At 48.2% G+C, this 23,139-nt stretch overlaps 3 protein-coding genes and 1 long non-coding RNA gene across 4 annotated transcripts; 1 reads left to right on the forward strand and 3 right to left on the reverse strand.

Moving 5' to 3' along the window:
- Window positions 1-1,041: 1,041 nt before the first annotated feature.
- LOC128777007 (uncharacterized) lies at window positions 1,042-6,432 on the reverse strand. The gene is made up of 2 exons (XM_053902101.1): window positions 4,114-6,432; window positions 1,042-4,003 (listed from the first exon to the last, which is right to left on the reverse strand). The coding sequence occupies exon 1, from the start codon at window positions 5,964-5,966 to the stop codon at window positions 4,311-4,313; it is 1,656 nt and encodes a 551-aa protein (XP_053758076.1). The 5' UTR covers window positions 5,967-6,432; the 3' UTR covers window positions 1,042-4,003; window positions 4,114-4,310.
- Window positions 6,433-6,513: 81 nt separating this feature from the next.
- LOC128777008 (uncharacterized) lies at window positions 6,514-11,004 on the reverse strand. Its single transcript, XM_053902102.1, has 2 exons — window positions 10,904-11,004; window positions 6,514-8,155 (listed from the first exon to the last, which is right to left on the reverse strand). Exons 1-2 carry the CDS (start codon window positions 10,939-10,941, stop codon window positions 7,228-7,230), a joined length of 966 nt encoding a protein of 321 aa, XP_053758077.1. The 5' UTR covers window positions 10,942-11,004; the 3' UTR covers window positions 6,514-7,227.
- A 53-nt stretch (window positions 11,005-11,057) lies between these two features.
- LOC109277543 (uncharacterized) lies at window positions 11,058-12,189 on the forward strand. Its single transcript, XR_002085197.2, has 2 exons — window positions 11,058-11,172; window positions 11,316-12,189. It is a non-coding gene; the product is annotated as an uncharacterized LOC109277543 (long non-coding RNA).
- On the reverse strand, window positions 12,075-20,059 carry PLA2G1B (phospholipase A2 group IB). Its single transcript, XM_019467286.2, has 4 exons — window positions 19,935-20,059; window positions 15,735-15,894; window positions 15,095-15,222; window positions 12,075-12,287 (listed from the first exon to the last, which is right to left on the reverse strand). Exons 1-4 carry the CDS (start codon window positions 19,966-19,968, stop codon window positions 12,163-12,165), a joined length of 447 nt encoding a protein of 148 aa, XP_019322831.2. The 5' UTR covers window positions 19,969-20,059; the 3' UTR covers window positions 12,075-12,162.
- Window positions 20,060-23,139: the final 3,080 nt, after the last annotated feature.

Consider the following 23,139-nt stretch of genomic DNA (forward strand, 5'->3'; position numbering starts at 1 on the left):
TAAGGTTGTTGTAAATCTCATTCCAGCTTTTTTGCAGATGAAGATCCTAAGGTGCTAGGGATCAGATGTGCTCAGTTACCAAGTCAGCACCAATAATTGTATTCAAATCTGGGTCTTTTGAATCTCAAGCCATTCTCACCACAATTTTGTCAATGGTTAATAACAGCAGTAAGGTACTAAGGCTACAAAGATACAACCTCTTGGCTTCAAGTGGCTCACAGAGAATGTGCTGTTCCCCCATTCTTATTCTCTACCAGAAAATGGCCAGATTCATGCACGGAATGGCAGAATGAGAGCAAATTAAGTCCATCCCTCCTCATTTTTATTTTGGAGGAACCTAAGGCCATACAGCATATTTTCAGAGCCAGGACTAGAATCCGAGACTTTCCTCCCAGTTCTTTTCTTCTTAAACAACAGCTTCTTATCTATCTGAAGATTATGGTTAGAAGTCAGCCTGAAGTAGAAGCCAGCAGCACAACCGGCCAAGGAGACCAGGAATGGTTAAAGTCCAGTAGTAAGGTTGCTAGGGAGGAAGGCAGGCTCTTTCCATCACCTAATGCTGACACAATTCATGAAACCAAGTCTTCAGGACCTTAGGAATGTTCATTTTGTTCATAGTTCTTCCTGAGCTGGAATTCTTCCCCAAAAATTTGTCCCAAGAGGAACTTGGCATTTCCTGAAGCTGATGCTTCTCATGTCTCTTCACTTTCCATCTTTTGCTTTTTACCAGCATGGCAGTCCTAATCCACCATAAGTGTCCTCTGTTGGAATAACAAACCAACTGGTGGGTGCTTTCAGTTTGTCACCACCCTGGTTATAGGCTTCTGACCACATAAGCCCAGCTTTGGGCATGACTTTCCTCAAATGCTTCCATGGCTCTGCTATCAGTTTTAGGAAATAGAAGTCACAAAGGCAAACAAGTACATTACACTTGAAGCCTCCTTCCCAGGAACTCATATTTCTTTTATACTGTCGTAAATTGAGTGTCTCTCACTGTTATGCCCAGAATTCGTGATCCCCAAAGACCACCAGAGAGCCAAGTCCGATGCAAAAGCAAAGAGCCTTTATTCGAGCTAGCTAGAGCTCAATCCCCTACCTGCACCGACGCAGCGGTGAGATGCCAGAGAGAGAGTGCGAGTTTCAAAAGCACAAAGGTTTTATAGGGATCTAAGGGCAGTTGGTGGGGTGATGGTCGTGTCCTTAGCCGATTGGCTGGGGAAGGTTCAGAGTCCTGATGCGCAGGTTGCCGGGCGTGGTTTGAACGGGAAGTTTGAAGGGTGAGCGGGAAGTTACTCAAGGGGAGGAGGTGTGGTCTAAGGTTTGAGCGGGAATTTCTTTCTGCGGTTTTCCCCCAGAAAGGGGGCCATGTGGGGGACATAGTCACTCAAGATGGAGGACACAGAACAAAATGGAGTCGGCCGGCTTAGGTCCGCTCTTTCATTCCCCCCTTGTCATGTAGCTTACGGACCCAATCATGGGACCGGCTGCATTTCTATTTTGTCCTCTTCTGTTATTAGGGCTTGTACTGAGCACGGAGGACCATTAGTTGGACAGCCCCCACGTGGTCCCTGACAAACTGGACCAGCCTGTTGATGATAGAGGGTCCGAGGGTTACTAGTAGGAGCAGGATGGCGAGGGGTCCGGCAAGGGCCGAGATGAGGGTAGTTAACTAGGGAGACCAGTTGAACAAAGACTCGTACCAGGACTGAGATTGTTCTCTCTCTAACTTTCGTTTTTGCAGCCCTTCCCTTGTGAGGGCCATAGATTCTTTTACGACCCCCAAGTGATCAACATAGAAGCAACATTCTTCCCCTAGGGCTGCACATAGTCCTCCTTGCTGCATGAATAATAAGTCTAATCCCCTTCTGTTTTGGAGTACTACTTCTGATAAGGAAGTAAGGGATTTCTGTAAATGAGAAATTGATTTCTCAATTCTTTCTATGTCTAAGTCAATGGCTGCCCTTAGGGTTCTGTAGTTTTTGTCCTGGATGACGAGTGAGGATATTCCGGTCCCTACCTCCACTAACCCCAGTCCCAAGAGCGCAGCCAGAGTTAGGGTTGTAATGGGCTCTCTTTTACTTCGGGAGTTAGTAGAGCCTAACCTGTTAAATATTTCTTCCCCCGAATGGTACACCAGCTTGGGGATCAACTGCACGAGTACGCAGAAGCCTTCCTTCGAGGAGTTAAGGACTTGGGAGTGGACGCAGGGAGCGAGGCCGCTGGAACAGGCCCATCATGCATTTTTGGGGGGAAGTAGATACACTGTCTCCCTGGGGACTGTTAGGGTTTCACTACAGAGATGTGACTGCCCAGGGGGCACGTGGCCTTTGCAAGTGCCCTGCCCTGTTACTGCCTGGAGGGTTAGTCTTGCAGTAGCCTGCTGCCATCTGCAGGAGCTAGAGTTGGAGGCTGTTGTATAATTGCCTTTAATGGCAATACCTTCGTAATATGGGAGCCGGACATCTAGACAGAGCCAACAGGACTTGGTCAGGCCGGGCCTAGAAGTGTTTAGTACCTGGTATGCTCTGACAACCGTGCTCCACAGGGGATCTGTATCAGGTAGTAAGTTGTGACCCGGGGCAGGAGATGCGGATGACACTCCAGTAGGGACAGGGGATGTGGAGGACCGTGTGGCCGGGGCCTGGGTGTTTCTGGGCGTGGCCATCCGGGCGGGGGCAGGTCAGGTAACTAGTTGGGTCCTACCGCCGTGGGGGACTGCTGGGCAAGGGGAGTTGCTTGCATTCGGAGGGTAAATAACGTTCCCTTGTCCTTGGCTCCCAGCCTAACCCAGTCGTATATCCTGAGTCCCCAGGTTTTTCCACTCTCCCATCCTGTTGTTTTTTTACCTTGGCTTGTAAAGGATATAACTATGGGATTACCGCGCCCCCAGGCATATGGCGGTCGGGGGCCACTGGGCCGCTTTACCACGATGAGATCTCCGGTGCGTGGTGGGGTCCACCAGATGTGCCCTGTTGAGACACATGACCAGGAGGCGCAAAAGTAGTCAGCCGCGTCCCCACATGTGCTCGAGCGAGAGTGGCTGGGGCAGACATAGAAATAAAGGTTCTGTGCATGGAATCCGGGGGCATATGGTGACAAGGGGAGCAGAGTTTGGAGGTCTACGCAAAGTTCTGGGAACCAAGTGTCCCTGGAGTGGCTCTGGGAAGTCTGATTAAGTATTGTCCCCGAGCTGGTGTCTATGATCTGCCAGGTGATGTTTTGGGGGACGTAGGGACTCTCAACAGCATGAGCAGTGACAAGCAGAGCTAACAGAGTTACCAATATTAGGTGGGTCGAATGCGCTGTAGCTTGAACTTGAGCAGGTTGTGTTGGTCTCGATTGACAGCCCATTGCGTGACAAAGTCCTTCCGGATTGAGCAGGGGTCCGCTGGCCAAACGTGGGTGTGATGGACCCAGGTTGCAATGCCGTCTACTTTGAGAGCAGTGGGGGTTGTCAGCACCACGATGTAGGGTCCCTCCCAGCACGGCTCGAGGGTCTCTTGGCGGTGCCTCTTGACGTAGACCCAGTCTCCCGGCCTGTACTGATGAGGTGTCGGGGTTGGGCCGGCCTTGTAGATGGCATGGAGGCGCAGCCAAATGTCCTCGTGCGCCCTCTGGAACCCTCTCAAGGAAAGAAAAAGTTCTTGATCTTTAAACTCAGCAAGAAGTTCAGCTCGAAGGTTGGGAATAATAGGGGGTGGCCTGCCACACATGATCTCGTAGGGAGTAAAACCCAGGGTGTAAGGAGTGTTCCTAACCCGGTAAAGGGCATTCGGTAGGAGAGTCACCCAGTCCCTGCCAGTCTCCATGGTTAATTTGGTAAGGGTCCCTTTTAGGGTTCTATTCATTCTTTCTACCTGTCCTGAGCTCTGGGGCCTATAAGCACAATGTAATTTCTAGTTTGCCCCCACAGCCTTGGCTACTGCCTGCATTACCTGCGAGATAAAAGCTGGTCCACTGTCTGATCCTACCATGGCAGGAAAACCATACCTGGGTAAGATGTCTTCTAGTAGCTTCTTAGCTACCATCTGAGCTGTTTCATGCTTGGTTGGGTATGCCTCCACCCAGCCAGAGAAGGTGTCTGTAAATACTAAAAGATATTTATAACCATACTTTCCTGGTTTAACTTCAGTGAAGTCGACCTCCCATTGGGCTCCCGGTCTGGTGCCTCTGAGCCTGGTTCCTTTTTTATTTGATGTGGCTCTCGCATTGGTGAGTTGGCAGGTCTTGCAGGCAGATACAACTTGCTCTATTTTGGTGTCCTGTTGGTGATTCTTGATTCTGGCATGTCGGATTAAGTCTTTTAATTTTCAGGCCCCCATGTGAGTAGACCGATGCATGTGCTCTAATAGTGAGACTCTGAGCCAGCCTGGCAGCACGAGCTCCTTGTTAGGTGTATACCACCATCCCTTTATCTCCTGGGCCATGGGGAGTTTCTTGATCCACTGTAACTCCTCCTGGGAGTATTTGGGCTGGTCTGGTAAAACTGGGTCTCCCGGGTCCGGGAGTTGTATGGTCATGGTGGGGACTGAAGTAAGGGCTACTGCCTTGGCTGCCTGGTCAGCCTTTCGATTACCTCTAGCTACTGGGTTATCAGTTTTCTGGTGCCCTTGGCCGTGGATAATGGCCAGCTTGGCAGGAAGCCATAAGGCCGTAAGCAGGTCAAGTATCTCCTGCTTATTTTTTATAGTCCATCCTTCTGCCGTCAGTAACCCCCTCTCCTGATAAATTGCCCCATGAATATCAGCTGTGGCAAACACATAACAGCTGTCTGTGTAGATGTTAAGCCATTTTTCAGCTCCCAGCGTCAGTGCCTTGGTGAGGGCGATGAGCTCTGCTCGCTGGTCTGGCGTTCCGGAGGGTAGAGCCTCTGCCCATACGGTGTCCGTTTCGGTGACAACCACTGCACCCACATACCTGCGTCCGTCCTGCACAAAGCTGCTGCCATCAGTGAACCAAGTAGCCTCAGCATCGGGGAGGGGCCGGTCGGTCAGATCCGTCCAGAATCCATGTACTTGCTCCAGGATCCCCGCACAGTCATGTAGTGGAGCATCTAGGTCAGGGTCGGGCAGCAGGGTTGCAGGATTGAGGGCCACACTGGGGTGGAACCGCACCTGTGGAGGGTTGAGTAGGAGGCTCTGGTAATGAGCCATACATGTGTTGCTCATCCATCTATCAGGAGGCTGTTTCAGGACCCCTTCAATGGTGTGTGGGGTCGTGATCCAGATCTCCTGTCGTAGGGTCAGTTTGTCTGCGTCCTTGACTAGGAGTGCTGTTGCCACAATAATTCTTAGGCATGGCGGCCAGCCAGCAGCCACTGGGTCTAGCTTCTTGGACAGGTAAGCCACCGGGCAGTTCCAGGGGCCTAAGGCTTGAGTTAGAACCCCTTTTGCTATTTCCTTGTGTTCGTCTACAAAGAGGTGGATGGGCTTCATAATGTCTGGCAGGCCCAGGGCTGGGGCACTTAGGAGGGCCTTTTTTAACTGATTAAAGGCAGTTTCTTCTTTTTCAGTCCATTCAAATGTTTTCCCCTCTTTGGTAGCTTCATATAGGGGCCTGGCGATCTCAGCAAAACCCGGAACCCAGAGGCAACAGTAGCCGGCCGATCCTAGGAATTCCCTTACTTCCCTTCGGGAGGTGGGAGTAGGGATCTTCAGGACAGTTTCTTTTCTGGCATCTGATAACTGCCGCTGCCCGCCCTCCAGGATGTATCCCAGGTAACTTACCCTCTCCCTGCATATCTGAGCCTCCTTCACGGATGCCTGGTACCCCAAGGCCCCCAGGGTAGCCAGCAGGTCCTGGGTCCCTTGCTCACAGTCCTCGGCCGTGTCGGCAGCAATCAGGATGTCATCTACGTACTGTAGGAGGGTGAGGCCAGGGTGCTCCTTTCTGTAGTCGTGTCCAGGTCCTTGTGTAGTGCCTCGTCGAAGATGGTGGGCGAATTTTTGAACCCCTGAGGCAGCCATATCCAGGTGAGTTGCCCGCTGTAGCCCTCCTCCGCATCATGCCACTCGAAGGCGAACAAGGGTTGGCTTTGGGGTGCCAGCGGCAGACGCCAAGAAGAAGGCGTCCTTTAAATCTAGTACAGTATACCAGACCCTGGAGGGCGCCAAGGAGCTCAAGAGACTATATGGGTTGGGAACAGTTGGGTGTATGTCCGTGACCCTCTTATTTACTACCTGGAGGTCTTGTACCTGGTCTTGTACCTTGTACGTGGATAGTCATTTGTGTGACGCTTTTTGACCGGCAGTAGGGGGGTGTTCCAGGCAGACTGGCAAGGAACTAGTACCCCTAGGCTTTGTAGTCTCCAGATGTGTGGCTGGATCCCCTTCCGGGCCTCCTGAGACATGGGGTATTGTTTGATCCTTACCGGACCTTCTCCTGGCTTGAGCTCTACCAGGACCAGGGTCCTGTGAGTGGCTAGTCCTATCCCCGCCCCCGTCTCTGCCCAAACCGAGGGGAATTCTTGTAGCCATCTGTCTATATTATTCTCTCTCGGGAGCGCCTCCTGGTGGAGGCAGTATTTATCCTCTAGTTTCATGGTCAGGACCTGAATGGGGTGGCCCTTGCCATCGGTGACCCGAGGCCCCCCCTTGTCTGAAAGTTATCTGAGCTCCAATCGGGTCAGTAAGTCCCATCCTAACAGCGGGTGGGGGCATTCTGGTATTACCATAAAGGAGTGGGATACCCGGCCCGTCCCCAAATCTACCGTTCTTCGGGTAGTCCATGAATACTGGCTCATACCAGTTGCCCCTTGTACCCAGGACTTCTTGCTGGCTAGTTTTCCTTGTGGGGTGCGGAGGACCGAATGTTGCGCTCCAGTGTCAACAAGGAAATCAACAGGGGTCCCCTCTACTTTAAGAGTTACCCTGGGCTCAGGGAGAGGGTCCGAACCCCAACTGCCCTAATCACTCAGTTCATCTAGCTCTTAAGACTTTTACTCGATCAGTCTTGCTTCCCTTCCCACTGGCCTTTTTCAGACAATCTTGGGCCCAATGCCCTATCTCCTTGCAGTATGCGCACTGATCTTTCTGCAGCCCCTGCTTCCCCACCTTGGTGGTTCCTTTACCTCCTCTTGAGTCGTCTGCCAGCTGCCGGAGACAGCGGTCTCATTCCTCGGGGGAGTCAGCAGTGGTAGCTAGTAGTATTCTGGCCAAGTCTCGAGTCTGCTTACTGCTGGCAGCCGCCATGGCATGAGCCTGCTTATCCTCAGGAGGCTCCCGGTTATTATATACCTTTTTGGTTACCACCAGTAAATCCTGCAGACTTTTTTTCTCCTAGTCTATCTATTTTCTGTAATTCTCTTCTAATGTCTATGGCCGATTGGTTTACAAAGGCCATGATAACAGCTGCCTTGCTTTCCGGAGCCTCTGGATCCATGGGGGTATAGGTATGGAATGCCTCCATGATCCATTCTAAAAAGGCAGCCGGAGATTCATCTTTTTCCTGTTGCACATTTCCTACCTTGGCCAAATTGGTTGGCTTCCTAGCAGCCATTCGGAGACCCCCCATTAGAGTCTGGCGGTAGACCCGGAGCCTCTCCTTACCTTCTGTCGTGTTGAAATCCCACTTGGGCCGAGTTAAGGGGAAGGAGGCATCTATCTGAGCCTGGTTGGTGGTGGGATTCCCGTCTGCGCCTGGAACTAGTTTTCGGGCCTCATTGAGGATTCTTTCTCTCTCCTCAGTCGTAAACAGCACCTGCAAAAGCTGCTGGCAATTGTCCCACGTGGGCTGATGAGTAAAAAGAACAGAGTCTAATAAATCAATAAGCCCTGCCGGTTTCTCAGAAAACTTAGGATTCTGAGCTTTCCAATTATAGAGGTCACTAGTGGCGAAAGGCCAATAGTGATGGGGCTGATTCCCCTCCGCGTCTGGGGGTCTGGTGGCTCGCAGGGGCAGAGTAGTGGAGTCGGATTGCTCCCTCTGAGCCCTTTGTCTGGTAAAGGGCGGGCTTCCCACTGGAGCATTTCCGCCTCCCGCTCTTGGAACAGTGTCTGCCTCCCCCGGAGGGGGAGGATGGTGTTCCTCCAGCATCCTAGGGGGGTTATACGGGGGAGGAAAAATTAATTCTTCTTCAGTCCCCCCCTTGTAGGACACGGTAGAAGGGTACTGAAGGCTGGGTAAGACTTTTCTTGTTCTCCTTCTTCTCTGTCCCCTGCAAAGCAAGAATGGGTTTCGGCTCCGGAGGGCGTGGAGCTAGGAAGGGCTTAAGCCAAGAGGGTGGGTCTTCTACAAGGTCCTGCCAAGTGATAATGAAAGGGAGCTGATCAGGATGGCCCGTCTTAGGCCAAGAGATGATACCCCTGACTCGGTGGATGGTAGGGAGGTAGAAGATTCCCTCTGGCGGCCATCCGACATTGAAAGCTGGCCACTCGCTAGAACAAAAAACCTGCCACCGATGCTTTCGGACTTCCACACTGAGGTTGTTAGCTCTTCCCCTGACATCCTTAAAGTGATCAGTAGAGGAGTTGTCTGAGTCTGTCCCATAACGTCCGTCCAGTAAGTCCACAGAACAAAACAGAGAAACACAGAAACAGACAAACAGAGAGCCCCTAGAAAGTCTTCCAACTCCGTGGAAGCAAAACTGAAAGCTAGACGACGGCCTCACACTGACTGGCGGGAGTGACCCGCCTCATCTCAGATCTTTGAGGGGAATCCACGTCCCTCCAGAAGGGAGTATCGGAACGTCTTCCGAAACTCCCGGCCCGTGGTCCTCCCATGTGTCCACTTAGACCGCGCCGGGCACTACCAGAATTTCAGAAATGAGTTCACACAGAAGAGACAGGGAATGAACAGTCACTAACCGTGGCCAGTCAGGCTCTCTGGGTCGGGGGCCCCTCGGGGGTCTTGGGGACCCCGGATGAGCCCCCAAATGTTATGCCCAGAATTCGTGATCCCCAAAGACCACCAGGGAGCCGAGTCCGATGCAAAAGCTAAGAGCCTTTATTTGAGCTAGCTCGAGCTCAATCCCCTACCTGCACCGACGCAGCGATGAGATGCCAGAGAGAGAGCACGAGTTTCAAAAAGCACAAAGGTTTTATAGGGATCTAGGGACAGTTGGTGGGGGTAATGGTCATGCCCTTAGCCGATTGGCTGGGGAAGGTTCAGAGTCCTGAAGCGCAGGTTGCCGGGCATGGTTTGAACGGGAAGTTTGAACGGGTGAGCGGGAAGTTACTCAAGGAGGCGTGGTCTGAAGTTTGAGCGGGAATTTCTTTCTGCAGTTTTCCTGGAAAGGGGGCCATGTCGGGGACAGTCACTCAAGATGGAGGACACAGAACAAAATGGAGTCGGCCAGCCTAGGTCCTCTCTTTCACTCACCTCTCTCTTAAATAATAGAATTTATTAAGCACACTATATCCCAAGCGCTATGCGAAATATCTTGTAACACATTTGCTTACTAAGAGTTAACCCCACAAGAAGTGCTTGGCCATGCATAAGAATCAGTCTTCAGTGAATGTCAGACTTTTCCTGAGAGGATCGCTTTAAGGACCATTAGGAAATTCAACACTCCTCTAAGCAGGGTGACCAACTGTCCCATATCGCCCAGTATTGAGGGGGTTTCCTGGGATGCAGGACTTTCAGTGCTAAAACCAGGATCAGTCAGTTACTCCACTCCTAGGAATAGCAGAGGTTGCCACCAAATATAAAAGTTGATTCCGGATACATTATCCTTGTTGAAATTCAAGATGGGTGCTCTGAGATCCAGATTTTTTAATTTTTGATGTCACAAAACATAAATTCTAGTTCATGAAGAAAAAAAAAAAGAAACTCGTCCAAGAAAGGAGAGTGGGTTTTTTATTAGAAAAGGAATTATAGCATGGAATCGAAACTCTTAGTATATAGACAGACTTGGATTTCCATCCCTGTTTTGCTGCTTACTAGTTATGTGAATTTGGGCAAGTGGTTAATCTTCAATATCTTTATAAATCAGGATGCTAGTAGCTATCTCATTAGGTTGTTAATGAAAACTTAAAAAGGTAGTGATGCATCTGAAGCTCATAGCCCAGTACCGGAGGCACGTATGGTAAGCAGTTATCAGCTGCTATCAATAGGCTAAACCTTGGTCTCCTATTTGAGTACTCCTTTAACTAGACTCCCATGGATCTTCTCCAGAGCCACATTTCCTTTGTGTGTGTCTGTCTTTCAAAAAGAATTTACAGAAGCCAAGTCTGGCTTGATACAATAACGTCTTTCTAAAGAAAATAAAGAGTATTCTTCCATTTGCTTCCCCTTGGGAAAATAGTATTTATGAACAGTAACTATACAATAAGCATTTCTGTAGGAAGCATTTTACAAGGCATTGACTCACCCAATTCCCACAACCCTCTGATCTGCACACTATTATTTCTTTTGAAAGAGGAGGATCCTGAAGCTCGGAGATTTCATGTAACTAGCCCAAGGTCACCTGGCATGACCAGGCCAGTAATCAAATCCCGTCCATCCAGTTCTGAACCCTCTTTCTTTAATGCTCTAGAAACCCAATGGGGTAACTGCGCAACTGTACTTTGGGAGGGAAGGAGGGCAAGGCTCAAGAAACTTCTTGAGGTGACCCCAATAAGGTCCTGGAAAAATGAACAGGCAAGCACCAGGCGGGAAAAGGGGGAGCATTTCAAATGGAGGTAACAGAGGCAAAAGCAGGGAGGTCAGAACTGCAAATCCCTCCACCTTTATTCCCCCCTCTTGAGAGCGGGGGTTGGGGATTCAAGTGCGGACTTCGGGTGCAAAAACCCTTGGTTCGCCCAATATCCACTCGCCTCTCTCCTCGCCCCAGTTTGGCTCCCTGCACCCCAACTTCCCGGCCCCCTCGTCCCTTTCCGGGATAAAAGCCCGGAGGAGCTACCGACCGGAAACTGGCAGGGAGGCTGGGGGAGGAGGGGCGTGTGTGGGGCCGAGAGACACAGACCTGGACGCGCAAGGCAGGGAGGTGGGACCCAACGTCATACCCACGTGAGTTCGCTCTTTTTTCACCCTCGGCCCGCCCACTGTCCTTCCGGCCGTATTGTGACCCTGGAGAGCAACGCACCTAAGACCCAGGAAGCGGCGCACGGGGCCGTCGCCCGCCACCTCACCCGCACGCCGGCTGGAGCAACCGTTACTAACCACTGCGACTGCGCCTGCGCTGGCCCCGGCTGACGCGCGAGGAAGCCAGGCCAGAGCCTGGGAGGTGCGGAGGTAGGCCGGGGGTTGGGCCTCTTTTCACCAATATAAAGAGAGGAACGGGGAACCACGTGTCCACAAGATACCAATCATATTTCCTACTCTGAAATCCCTCGGGGGGGGGGCGGGGGGGGGCGGGAAAAGTGGGTTTGGTGCAGGATCACGTGATCTGAAAAGGTAAATAGAGCCACGTGGTTTTTCCTGGACTGCTGCAAACCTTGGCGCCAAGACGTACCCTCGTTGAACAATTACTTAATGAACGTGTGTGACGTGCTAAGCACTGTGATGATACTGCGGCTGCTGAGATATAATCGCTACTTCAGAACGCTCCCAATTAAGTTTGTTTATGTATTCATTTATTTTTTTTTAATTTATTTTGAGAGAGAAAGAGCTCGCGCAGGATTGCGGGAGAGGCAGAGAGAGAGAGAGCGAGAGCCCCAGCAGACTCTGCACTGTGATCGAGGAGCCCGATGTGGGGCTCCAACCCTTGAATGGCGAGATCATGACCTGAGCGGAAACAAATCAAGAATTTAACGCTTAACCACCTGGGCCACCCAGGTGCCCCTTATGTATTCATTTCAGTCTCAGCCACTGTACTAGTGTTTCCCGTATTACATTTCCTTTAATGAGTACCCATCAGATGCTCATGAAAAGATTGCTAAAGGAATTTGTTTTCTCTCTCCCTCAGCCCTTGGGGTAATGAAAAAGAGGTAGGTTTTTACCTACGAGGATAGATTATATATTTTGATCTGGCAATAATCAGTGGCTAATCATTATTCAGGTCTTAACGGTGTTCACTTCCTAGAAATATCCCTGTCATTCAACGTCCAAGGCTAAAACTAATGATGCTTACAAAGAACTAGGAAGAGACTTAGTCATGTTGCATAGACAGAGGATAAAACAATATGCAAACGTGAGGCTTTTCAACAAAGTGCTTTATTGGAGGACACAGGGTAAAGTGAAGGGCATGAGGTGGGTGGAGATGATGCTCTCCAGAGGTGACACTCAATTCTTACAGTACTTCTTGGTGTCCAGGTTCTTGTGCTCCTTGTTATATGGGGCCTTTGAAAAGCAGATGGCAGCACTGCGGTCACAGTTGCAGATGAAGGCCTCACAGGGTTTGTTTTCATCTGGAAAAGAGCAAGAGGAGAGGACTGAGCCAAGGTAGATCCTGCTTTGTCCAGTCTGGAGGGAAGGAAGAATTAACTGGAATAAATAATGGCCATTACATTCATACAAATTTGGGTTTGATAGATTAAGCAAATAAAAATACCAGAATTTCAGAAAAACAAAAAAAAATTGCAATGTTTGGAATGTAGAATAAAAAATGTTCATTGTCTATCTGAAAGTCAAATTTAATTGGACAACATGTGTTTACTCTGGCAATCCTAGGTGTGATCGATGCTGTTAGGAAAGTCCTATCTGTTTCACATCCCTAAATGAGCTCTTATAACCCACAGAGCTATAGATCTTTGATAACATAGGCAAGCAATTTATAAACAATATGGAAAACACTAAAACATATACTCGAAGCAGCAAAGTATTGTGCATATAAACTTAGTGAAGTTTAGCAAGCAAATTTCTCTACTTTAAAACACATTTAAAAAATTACAGAACAGGGGCACCTGGGTGGCTCAGTTGGTTAAGCGTCCGACTTCAGCTCAGGTCAATGATCTCACGGTTTGTGAGTTTGAGCCCCGAGTCAGGCTCTGTGCTGACAGCTCAGAACCTGGAGCCTGCTTTGGATTTTGTCTCCTTCTCTCTCTACCCCTCCCCACTTATACTCTGCCTCTCAAAAATAAATGAATGTAGAAAATTTTTTTAAATAAAAATAAAAATTGCAGAACATTCTTACAGTAGAATATTATACAGATATTTAAAACAATTAAGTACACCTATATGTGGAAATGTTTCCAAGATATTTTATTAAAGGAAAATGAAGGGCAATGCATCTAACTAGTTATCTTGGGTAGCAGGATTATAGGCACCTTCCACTTTCCATGATATATTTCTGTAGAGTTTGAAATTACACTACTTTGGCCTTGTTTATTTTTATAGCCAAAAGAAACAACAATGATAACTTTTAAAATGCATTTCAAATTTGTTATCTATAATTTAATTATGTACTTCTGCTTACGTTCAATAATCTTATTAAAGTTTTGTTCCTCTCTGATCCTTTTTTTTTTTAAGAGAGAGAGAGAGAGAGAGAGAGAGAGGGTGAGTGGGGGAGAGGGGCAGAGGTCATGATCCCAGGGTCATGGGACTGAGCCCCGCTTTGGGCTCTGCACTGAGCATGGAGCCTGCTTAAGATTCTTTTTCTCCCCCTCTGCCCCTCTCTCCTATTTGCATTCTCTCTCTAAAAAAAAAATAATAAGTAAATTAAAAAAATAAAAGGGAAGGCTGCACAGAGAAAGCAACATTTGAAGTCCTGGAATGAGACTTCACATGGGAAGTGTTTCATGCAGAAGGAACAAAGGACTTGAGGTGGGCACGTGCCTAGCTATGATTAAAACGATAAAAACGTTATTCCAAGGATAAGCACAAATGAACACAGAGCTATGAAATCATTTATTCCTTAAGATGGTGGGATTCCTGGGGCACTTGAGTGACTCCATCGGTTAAGCATCTGATGCTTGATTTCGGCTCAGGTCATGATCTCAAGTTGCTGCATCAGATCAGGCTCTGTGCTGACAGCATGCTTGGGATCCACCCCCCCCCCAAATAAACAAATAAATAAATATAAACTTTAACAGTGCTTTAAAAAAGATGGTGGGATTCCTGGTAACTTTTTTCTTGGCCCTCTGGATTTGAGTTACAGTTATTCCAATGATGTATGTACAGTTTTGGAAAGTGGGACCCGTCTGTGAGTGCATAGAAAAGAGTAGTGAAAATCCAGAATGCTAGCCTAGCATGACAATACTATTCACCTCTGAACTGTCTGCCCTTCAGAACCACCTTCATAAAGGAACACATTTCACCATGAGCTGTGCATAACTTAGTGGTTAAGACCAGAACCTTTGAAATCAGAAACAACTGAGTTCAAATGCTGGCCCTACCACTTACAAGCTCTGTGATTTTGGGCAAGTAGCTATTTTTGAGCCTCAGCTTCCTCACCTGTAAAATGGGATTAATAAAACATATATATGCTCAGCGTACTCCCTGGTATGTAATAAGAAACTAATAAATGGTAGTTCTAAGCTCCTTTCATGAAATAACGAAGCTATATAGCATGGCAGTTAAGAACAGAGACCTTGGAGCCATATAAACCTGTTCAAAACCAGACACCCCAGGGTGTCTGGGTGGCTCAGTTGGTTAAGCATCTGACTCTTCATTTTGGCTCAGGTCATGAATTTACAATTTGTGACATGGAGCCCCTATAGGCTCCTTGTAGGACTCTGTGCTGGCAGTGCAGAACCTACTTGGGATTCTCTCTCTCCCTCTCTCTCTGCCCCTCTCCCGCATTCTATCTCTCTCTCTGTCTCTCAAAAACAAAAACAAAAACCCTCAGAAAAACCCAAATGGGGCGCCTGGGTGGCTCAGTCGGTTAAGTGTCTGACTTCGACTTCTGCTCAGGTCATGATCTCGTGGTTCATGAGTCCGAGCCTGCAACAGGCTCTGTGCTGACAGCTCAGAGTCTGGAGCCTGCTTAGGATTCTATGTCTACCTCCCTCTCTGCCCCTCCTCTGCTCACACTCTGTCTCTCTCAAAAATAAAATAAACATTAATTTAAAAATTTCAAAAGTTCTGAAACTGCTAAAAAAAAAAAAAAGTCCCAAACAGTGGGTGCCCAGTTTCCTCATCTGTCAAACAAGTATAATAATAATACCTATCTCATAGGATTGTTGCCAGGATTAAAGGAGACACAGCTTGGCACCAAGGCGATCAATAAATGGTGGATATCATTACTATTATTTCTTCCACAAAGGAGTTAACCTACCGCTGCAGGTGATCTCAGATCCAGAGCATGAGTATGAGTAGGTTTTGGTGTAGGGGTTGTCCAGGAGGAATTTACAGCTGTCCAGTTTCTTGGCTTGTGAGTAGCAGTGGTCGTGTGTCTGGCAACACCTAAAGAGTGGGGGAAGGACAGAGCTCAGGCAGGGGCAGGGCAGCAGGGCAGGCTCATCAAGGGGAATGATTTAGCTGACATGCTCCGGAAGATATTTATCCTGTGGCTTGAAAAATGTAAGTCCTTTTATCGTGTTTACTGAAGGCGATTTAAAAATGGGTTGCAGGAATATCGTACAATCACGTATGTGTTCTGAAGATGCAGTGAGAGTCTTAACCACTGCTGGAAGAGGACAGTCCAATCGACGCTGTGGTGTTTTGTGATGCAATATTCTGCCACTAGAGGGCAGCAGCATCCACTATTGCTTGACATCAACCTTCCGCCTTTGCTCCTAACCGAGAGCACTGGATTCAGGGGCCTCTTGGAGCATTTTTGTTTATACAAGAGTTTAAAATATGTTACCCTTAGCAAATATGCAAATCCATTTTCTGTGCCTCCTCGTGAGATCCTTGGCTTGTGCCCTCCCCCCACCGCACGGGCACTCCCCTCTCCCTGCCGATCAATCACTCACTTGTCCAGTTCATCCACAGGCGTGCCGGATCCACCCAGGCCACAGTAGCAGCCGTAGTCGCTGTAATCCCTCACGGGGTCACTCTCGGGGATCGTACACTTGATCATGTTGCGGAACTGCCACACTGCCCGCGGGCTGACGCCCCCCTCAGCAGCACCCACTGCAAGAAAACACAGCCAGAGTTTAAATCCATCCTGACTGGCTCTGCCAGCGCCCAGGGGCCCCACTGCCTCCTGCCTGCTCTCTGGCCCCACGCTGCCTTTCACCCCTCCAGCTGCCTCCTCGGAAGAGAGCTGGACACAGAAACCTGGTAATGTAAATGAGGATTTTTTCTTTTTATAAAGCTTTTTAAAGATATTTTTTATAGAGGGGCGCCTGGGTGGCTCAGTCGGTTAAGCGTCCGACTTCAGCTCAGGTCACGATCTGACAGACCGTGAGTTCGAGCCCCGTGTCTGGCTCTGGGCTGATGGCTCAGAGTCTGGAGCCTGCTTCCGGTTCTGTGTCTCCCTCTCTGTCTGCCCCTCCCCCGTTCTGCTCTGTCTCTCTCTGTCTCAAAAATAAACGTAAAAAAAAAAATATATTTTTTATCGAGATAAAATTCACATAACAAAATTCACCATTTAAACACTTAAAATGGACATTTCATGGGCACCTGGGTGGCTCAGTCAGTTGAGTGTCAGACTTGGACTTAGGTCATGATCTCAGGGTTCGTGGGTTCGAGCCCTGCACTGGAATAGCTGCTGTCAGTGCAGCGCCGGCTTCTGATCCTCTGTCGCCCCCCACCCCCCCACCCCCCCCCACCCCCGCCTTTCTCCCCTCTCAAGCGCGCTTGCGCACTCTCAAAAATAAATAAAAAATAGTTTTAAAAATGTACATTTCTGTGGTTTTTAGTATATTCACAGAGTTGTGGAACCATCACCACTAAATCTAGAACATTTTCATCACCCCCAAAAGAACATCCTGTTCCCATTAGCATTCCTTCCCCTTTTCCCCTCTCCCCTCTGGCAACCAGTAAACTCTATGGATTTTCCTATTATGAACACTTCATGTAAATGGAATCATACAGCATAATTTTTTTTAAGTTTACCAGTCCTTTTTTAAAAAAGTTTATTTATTTTGAGAGAGATAGAGCATGAGAGCAGAGGAGAGACAGACAGAGGGAGAAAGAGAATCCCAAGCAGGCTCTGCACTATCAGCACATAGCCCGGAAGCCGGGCTTGAACTCACAAACTGTGAGATCATAATCTGAGCCGAAACCAAGAGTCTGATACTTAACCTACGGAGCCACCCAGGCACCCATAGCACAATGTTTTTGATGTTCATCCACATTATAACATATATCAATACTTCATTCCTTTTATAGTTGAATAGTATTCCACTGTGTGGAGAGACCGCATTTATCACTTGATAGACATTTGGGTTGTTTATACTTTTTGGTTCTCATGAATAGTGCTGCTATTACCAGTTGTGCACTAGTTTTTGTGTAAACATATGTTTTCTATGAGGTCCCATTATTTATCCAGCAAATATTTATTGAGCACCAATTATGGGCCAGTCACTGCTGTAGGAACTGAAATACATCAGTGAGCAAATAGAAAATCTGTAACCTCATTGAGTTTATAAAGCTCAATGCTTTTGAGTTTATAAAGCTCCCTAGTAGGGTAGAAAAACAGTAAGCAATAAATGAAATAAATAAGGAAATCGGATCCTTTGTTAGAGCTCCAGGCTCTGAGCATGGTAAGGGGAATCTAAAATGGGTTAGGTGGGAGGGGCGCCCGGGTGGCTCAGTGGGTTAAGTGTCCCACTTCAGCTCAGGTCATGATCTTGCAGTTTGTGGGTTCAAGCCCCGTGTCGGACTCTGTGCTGACAGCTCAGATCCTGGAGCCTGCTTCAGATTCTGTGCCTTCTCCTCTCTCTGCCCCTCCCATGCTCTGTCTCTCAATAATAAATAAACATTTTTAAAAATTTTTTTAATTAAGAAAAAAATAAAATGGGTTAGTTGGGAGGCGCCTGGGTGGTTCAGTCCATTAAGCATCTCTTGACTTCAGCTCAGGTCATGATCTCACGGTTGCTGAATTTCAGCCCCATGCTGGGCTCTGTGCTGACAGCACTGAGCCTGCTTGGGATTCTCTCTCTGTCCCTCCCCCATTCATGTGCATGTGCATGCTTGCTCTCTCTTTCTCTCTCAAAATAAATAAACTTTAAAAAAAGGATGGGTTAGGTGGGGATGTGGCGGGGTTGAGATGGGGCAGGAGCATAAAGAGGCCTGTGTGGCCTTCCATCCTCAACAGGACAAGCTCTCTTCTGCCTCAAGGCCCACACACCTGCCATTCCCTCTGACTGGCACACTTTGTCATCTTTTTTTTTTTTTCAAATGTTTATTTATTTTTGAGAGAGAGACAGAGACAGTGCGGTAGGGGGAAAGACAGAAGGAGGGAGACACAGAATCTGAAGCAGGCTCCAGGCTCTGAGCTGTCAGCACAGAGCCCGATGTGGGGCTGGAACCCACGAACTGGGAGATTATGATCCCAGCGGAAGTCGGATGCTTAACCTAGCTACCCAGTCGCCTTGACCTGTCATCTTTTCAAAAGGCTGGAGGATCTTGTTTTAAATGCCACCTCTTCTTTCTTGACCACCTAAGCCAAGTGGCTCCTCTGCTACCACTTTTCTTTATGTTGTTTGCTTCACAGTACCTATAGCAGTCTGTATCTGTCATTTATTTATGCCTCCCTCTCACTGGACCATAAAGTCAAGGACAGGCCTCAGGGCTTTTGTACCCCAGGGTCTGACACATAGTAGGTGCTCAATAAGTATCTATTAAATAAGTTTTTAAAAAGTCTTCTTGTAGCTGAGTGCCTGCCCAAACCAGGCACAAGGCTTGGCACAGCAGACTCAGGAGGCAGGACCCCTTCACATTTTCAGGGCCAGCCCCTGTGAGATTTGGGGCCCTGAAGAGGGCGCTACATGATTTTGGGGTCCCATTCACGTGGCCACCAGTATCATCTTTTTGCCCCATGCCTTGCCCTTTCTTCCCTTGATCTGCCCTGCGCACTGGAGCCACTCCATATGCTTATACCCCAGGGCAAAGGGAGGGTGGCAGCTGGTCACGCTCCCCTGTGAGCAGCCTCCACACTGGCAGCAGACAGACAGGAGTGGCCTGGCTACCTTGGCCCATCTCCAGACCCCCCTCCCCGCCCCCCCGCCTGCTTCCCTGTTTTCTCAGTCTCTGATCCAGCCAGCTCTGCTCTTTGCACAGGCCAGACCTACACAAAGCTAATTTTCATGTGTGTGCCTGTGTGTGTGTGTGTGGCGGGAGGGGAGGGGAACGCGTCCATCTAGAAGTCCTCAGTCTCAACCCAGAGCCTGATACCTTGGAGGCTCTGATCTATCAGTGTTGAATGGATGAATGAGGTGGGATTTGAATTCCAATATATCTGATTCCATGGATTCATTCAATAAATGGCGCAAACAGCTCTATCATTGCTCTCATGGAGCCCATACTTCAATATGGGTGGAGGATAAAAAAGGAGGGGCACCTGGGTGGCTCAGTCGGTTAAGTGTCCGGCTCTTGATGTCAGCTCAGGTCTTTTTTTTTTTAATATTTATTTTATTTGTGTGTGTGTGTGAGAGAGAGAGAGAGACACAGAGTGCCAGTGGGGGAGGGGCAGAGAGAGAGGGAGGCACAGAATCCAAAACAAAGCAGGGTCCAGGCTCTGAGCTGTCAGCACAGAGCCCAATGCGGGGCTTGAACCCACGCACTGTGAGATCATGACCTGAGCCAAAGTCAGATGCTTAACCAACTGAGCCCCCTAGGAGCCCCTCAGCTCAGGTCTTGATCTCAGGGTTGTGAGTTCAAGCCCCGTGCTGGTAGAGTTTACTGAAAAAAAAAAAAAATTAAAGCTTTAAGAAAAGGGAATGCATCAACAAGAAACAAGATACAAATTGCAGGCAAATGTAGGTGCTGGGAAGACCCCAGGCCAAGGCAATATGGTAGAGGGCAGGTAGGCCCTTCTGAGGAGGGTCATCTGAATTTGGACCTGGAGGTTGGAAAGGTGCCAACTGTGGGGGAATTTGTTATGGGAGCTGTTAAGCCCCATAGAGAGCCCCGAAAAAAGCCTCCAAGGCTGGCCGGCCTTGTGACCTGTGACCCCCATTCCAGAGAAGTGAGATCTTAGCGCTGAGCTGAGGAGACTCACCTACCTGTAAGCAGAGCAGCCAGCACAAGGAATTTCATCCTGTTAAGTTGCCGAGCAAGAGAAAGGACTAAAGCCACCTACTGCCTCTCTCTTTATACCCATACCATGTCTCCAAGATAAGGCTGTAGTGTTTGCTTTGCTCCCAACCTGCTCTGAATTGGCCTTGAACCTGTCTGTTGCAGGAATAACCTTTACCGACGAGCAAGCCCTGCCAGCAAGGGATCATTGGAAAAAGGGGGATATGTGTGGGTCATCGGCATCTTTTAATGGAAGGGATTATTTCTGGAATTTGTATGGCTCAGAATCTTGACCCTCCCCCACCCCTTTGCACTCAGCCCAATTCTATCATTGCCTGCATGTCTTATGGGTCTGAGCTGTGGGTCTCAGTGAATAGTCCCATCAATCATGCATTTAACAGATGAGCAAATGGGTTCAGAGAGGTGAAGTAACTTGCCTGAGGTCACACAGCCATCTAAGGGCGGGGAGCAGGGGCCCACACTTAGGCATGTCTGATTCTTTCTTTTTTTAAGTTTATTTATTTACTTTTGAGGGAGGGAAGGAGGGAGGGAGAGAGAGAAAGGCAGAAAGAGAAGGAGAGAAAGGATCCCAAGCAGGCTGTATGCTGCCAGTGCAGAGCCCGATGCAGGGCTCGATCCCACAACTGTGAGATCATGAACTGAGCTGAAACCAAGAGTTGGACGCTTAACCGGCTGAGCCACCCAGGCGACCCTAGGCATGTCTGATTCTAAGGCACATGTTTTATTTTTCTGCACTACATTAATACCACCCCTCCTTCATTCTCCAGTGTGGGTTTGCAAGGACACCCTGGACTTTGGAGTTCCAAAGACTTGGATCTGACTTGTAGAATGAAAGCGCACATATCAAATGTTTGTATAACATTTTTAAGGAGAAATTCACATAGCATAAAATTAACCATTTTATTTTATTGTTTTTTAAATGTTTTATTTATTTTGTGGGGAACCTGGGTGGCTCAGTCAGTTGAGCATCCGATTTCGGCTCAGGTCATGATCTCATGGTTCGTGAGTTCAAGCCCCGCATCGGGCTCTCCGCTGTCAGCTCATAGCCTGCTTCAGATCCTCTGTCCCCCTCTCCCTCTGCTCCTCCCCCCACCTTGCTCATTCTCTCTCTCTCTTTCTCTCTCAAACATAAACAATAAGCATTAAAAAATGTTTTATTTATTTTTGAGAGTGAGTGGGGGAGGTGCAGAAAAGGTGGGGAGAGAGGATCTGAAGGGGGCTCTGTACTGAGAGCAGAGAGCCCAATGCTCACAAACTGTGAGATCATGACCTGAGCCAAAGTCAGACACTCAAATCAACTGAGCCACCCAGTTGCCCCAGCCATTTTTTTTAAGGTTTTTTTTTTAATGTTTATTTTTGAGAGACAGAGAGAGACAGAGTGTGAGTGGGGGAGGGGCAGAGGGAGAGGGAGACACAGAATCCCAAGCAGGCTCCAGGCTTTGAGCTGTCAGCACAGAGCCTGATGCAGGGCTCAAACCCAACCAACCACGAGATCATGACCTGAGCTGAAGTCAGACACTCAACCGACTGAGCCACCCAGGTGCCCCTCAACCATTTTATTTTTAAAGTGAACAATCCAGGGGTGCCTGGCTGACTCAGTTTAAAGAATATACAACTATTGATCTCAGGGTTGTTATGAGTTCAAGCCCCATGTTGGGTGTAGAGATTACCAAACCAAACACTTAAAAAAAAAAAGTTAAGTGAACAACTCAGAGACATTTATTACATTCAGTGTTGTGCAACCACCCTCTCTGGTTCCAGAACATTTTCATTCTCCCCACCCCTGCAAAGGAAACCCCATACCCCTTAGCAGTCATTCTCTCCCAGCCCCTGGCAACCACTGATCTGCTTTCTGTCTCTATAGATTTACCTATTCTAGACATCTCACATAATATGTTCTTTTTTTTAAATTTTTTTAATCTTTATTTATTTTTGAGAAAGAGAGAGACAGAGTGTATGCAGGGAAGAAGCAGAGAGAGAGGGAGACACAGAATCCGAAGCAGGCTCCAGGCTCTGAGCTGCCAGCACAGAGCCTGACGCGGGGCTCGAACTCATGAACTGTGAGATCAGACCTGAGCTGAAGTCGGACGCTCAGCCGACTGAGCCACCCAGGCGCCCCTAATATGTTCTTTAAAAAATTTTTTTTAACGTTTATTTATTTTTGAGAGACATGAGAGAGACAGAGACAGAGCATGAGTGGGGGAGGAGCAGATAGAGAGGGAGACACAGAGTCTGAAGCAGGCTCTAGGCTCTGAGCTGTCAGCACAGAGCCTGATGTGGGGCTCAAACCCACCAACCATGAGATCATGATCTGAGCTGAAATCAGACACTTAACAGACTGAGCCACCCAGGCGCTCCTCACATAATATGTTCTATTTTATAATCAGTTTACTTGGTGCTCTCCTACTTAGTACTCACATGATTTCTGCAACAGCCCTGTGAGGTGAGGAGGCAGACCCTATTATTTTTACTTTATGTGTTTATTCATTTACTTACTTTTCCTGAGTAGAGAGTCCCCACATACCCTCCTCCCCCACCTTGCCCTCTCCCATAGGCTTCACCTGTTATTAATATCTTGCATTAGTAACATATCTAACATTAGTAAATGGTATATTTGTTACAATTCATGAACCAACATCGATACATGATTAGTATCAGAAAGGATATTAGTAAAACTCAAGCCCATAGTTTATTCAGATTTCTTTAGTTCTCACCAAATGTCCTTTTCCTGTTCCAGGATTCAATCCAAGATAGCGCATTATATTCAGTTGTCATGTCTTTGTAGTCTCCTCTTGGCTGTGATAGCTTCTCAGACTCCCTTATTGTTGATGACCTTGGTAGTTGGGAGGAATTGCAGTCAGGTATATCATAGGATGCCCCTCTGTTACAATTTGTCTGATGTTTCTCTTCTAATCAGAATACAGATTGGTTATAGGTTTGCGGGAGGAAGATCAGAGGTTAAGTGCCACTTTCATCGCACTGCCATGTTATGTTTAATCATCTCTTGTCCTGGGATGCATCTTGGCCACATTCCAGATGAGGACACTGAGGCTCAGCCTGAGGTAGGGCTGGAAATGGCCATGCCCAGACGTGAACCCATACCTGCTTCTTCCCGCTGAACCATTTCCTTCTACGCTGGGTAAGGTTATGCCATGTCCGAGTCAGTACAGA

The sequence above is a fragment of the Panthera pardus genome, unplaced genomic scaffold (genome assembly GCF_024362965.1).
Source record: "Panthera pardus isolate Hobbes unplaced genomic scaffold, ASM2436296v1 HiC_scaffold_15, whole genome shotgun sequence".
Lineage (NCBI taxonomy): Eukaryota > Metazoa > Chordata > Mammalia > Carnivora > Felidae > Panthera > Panthera pardus.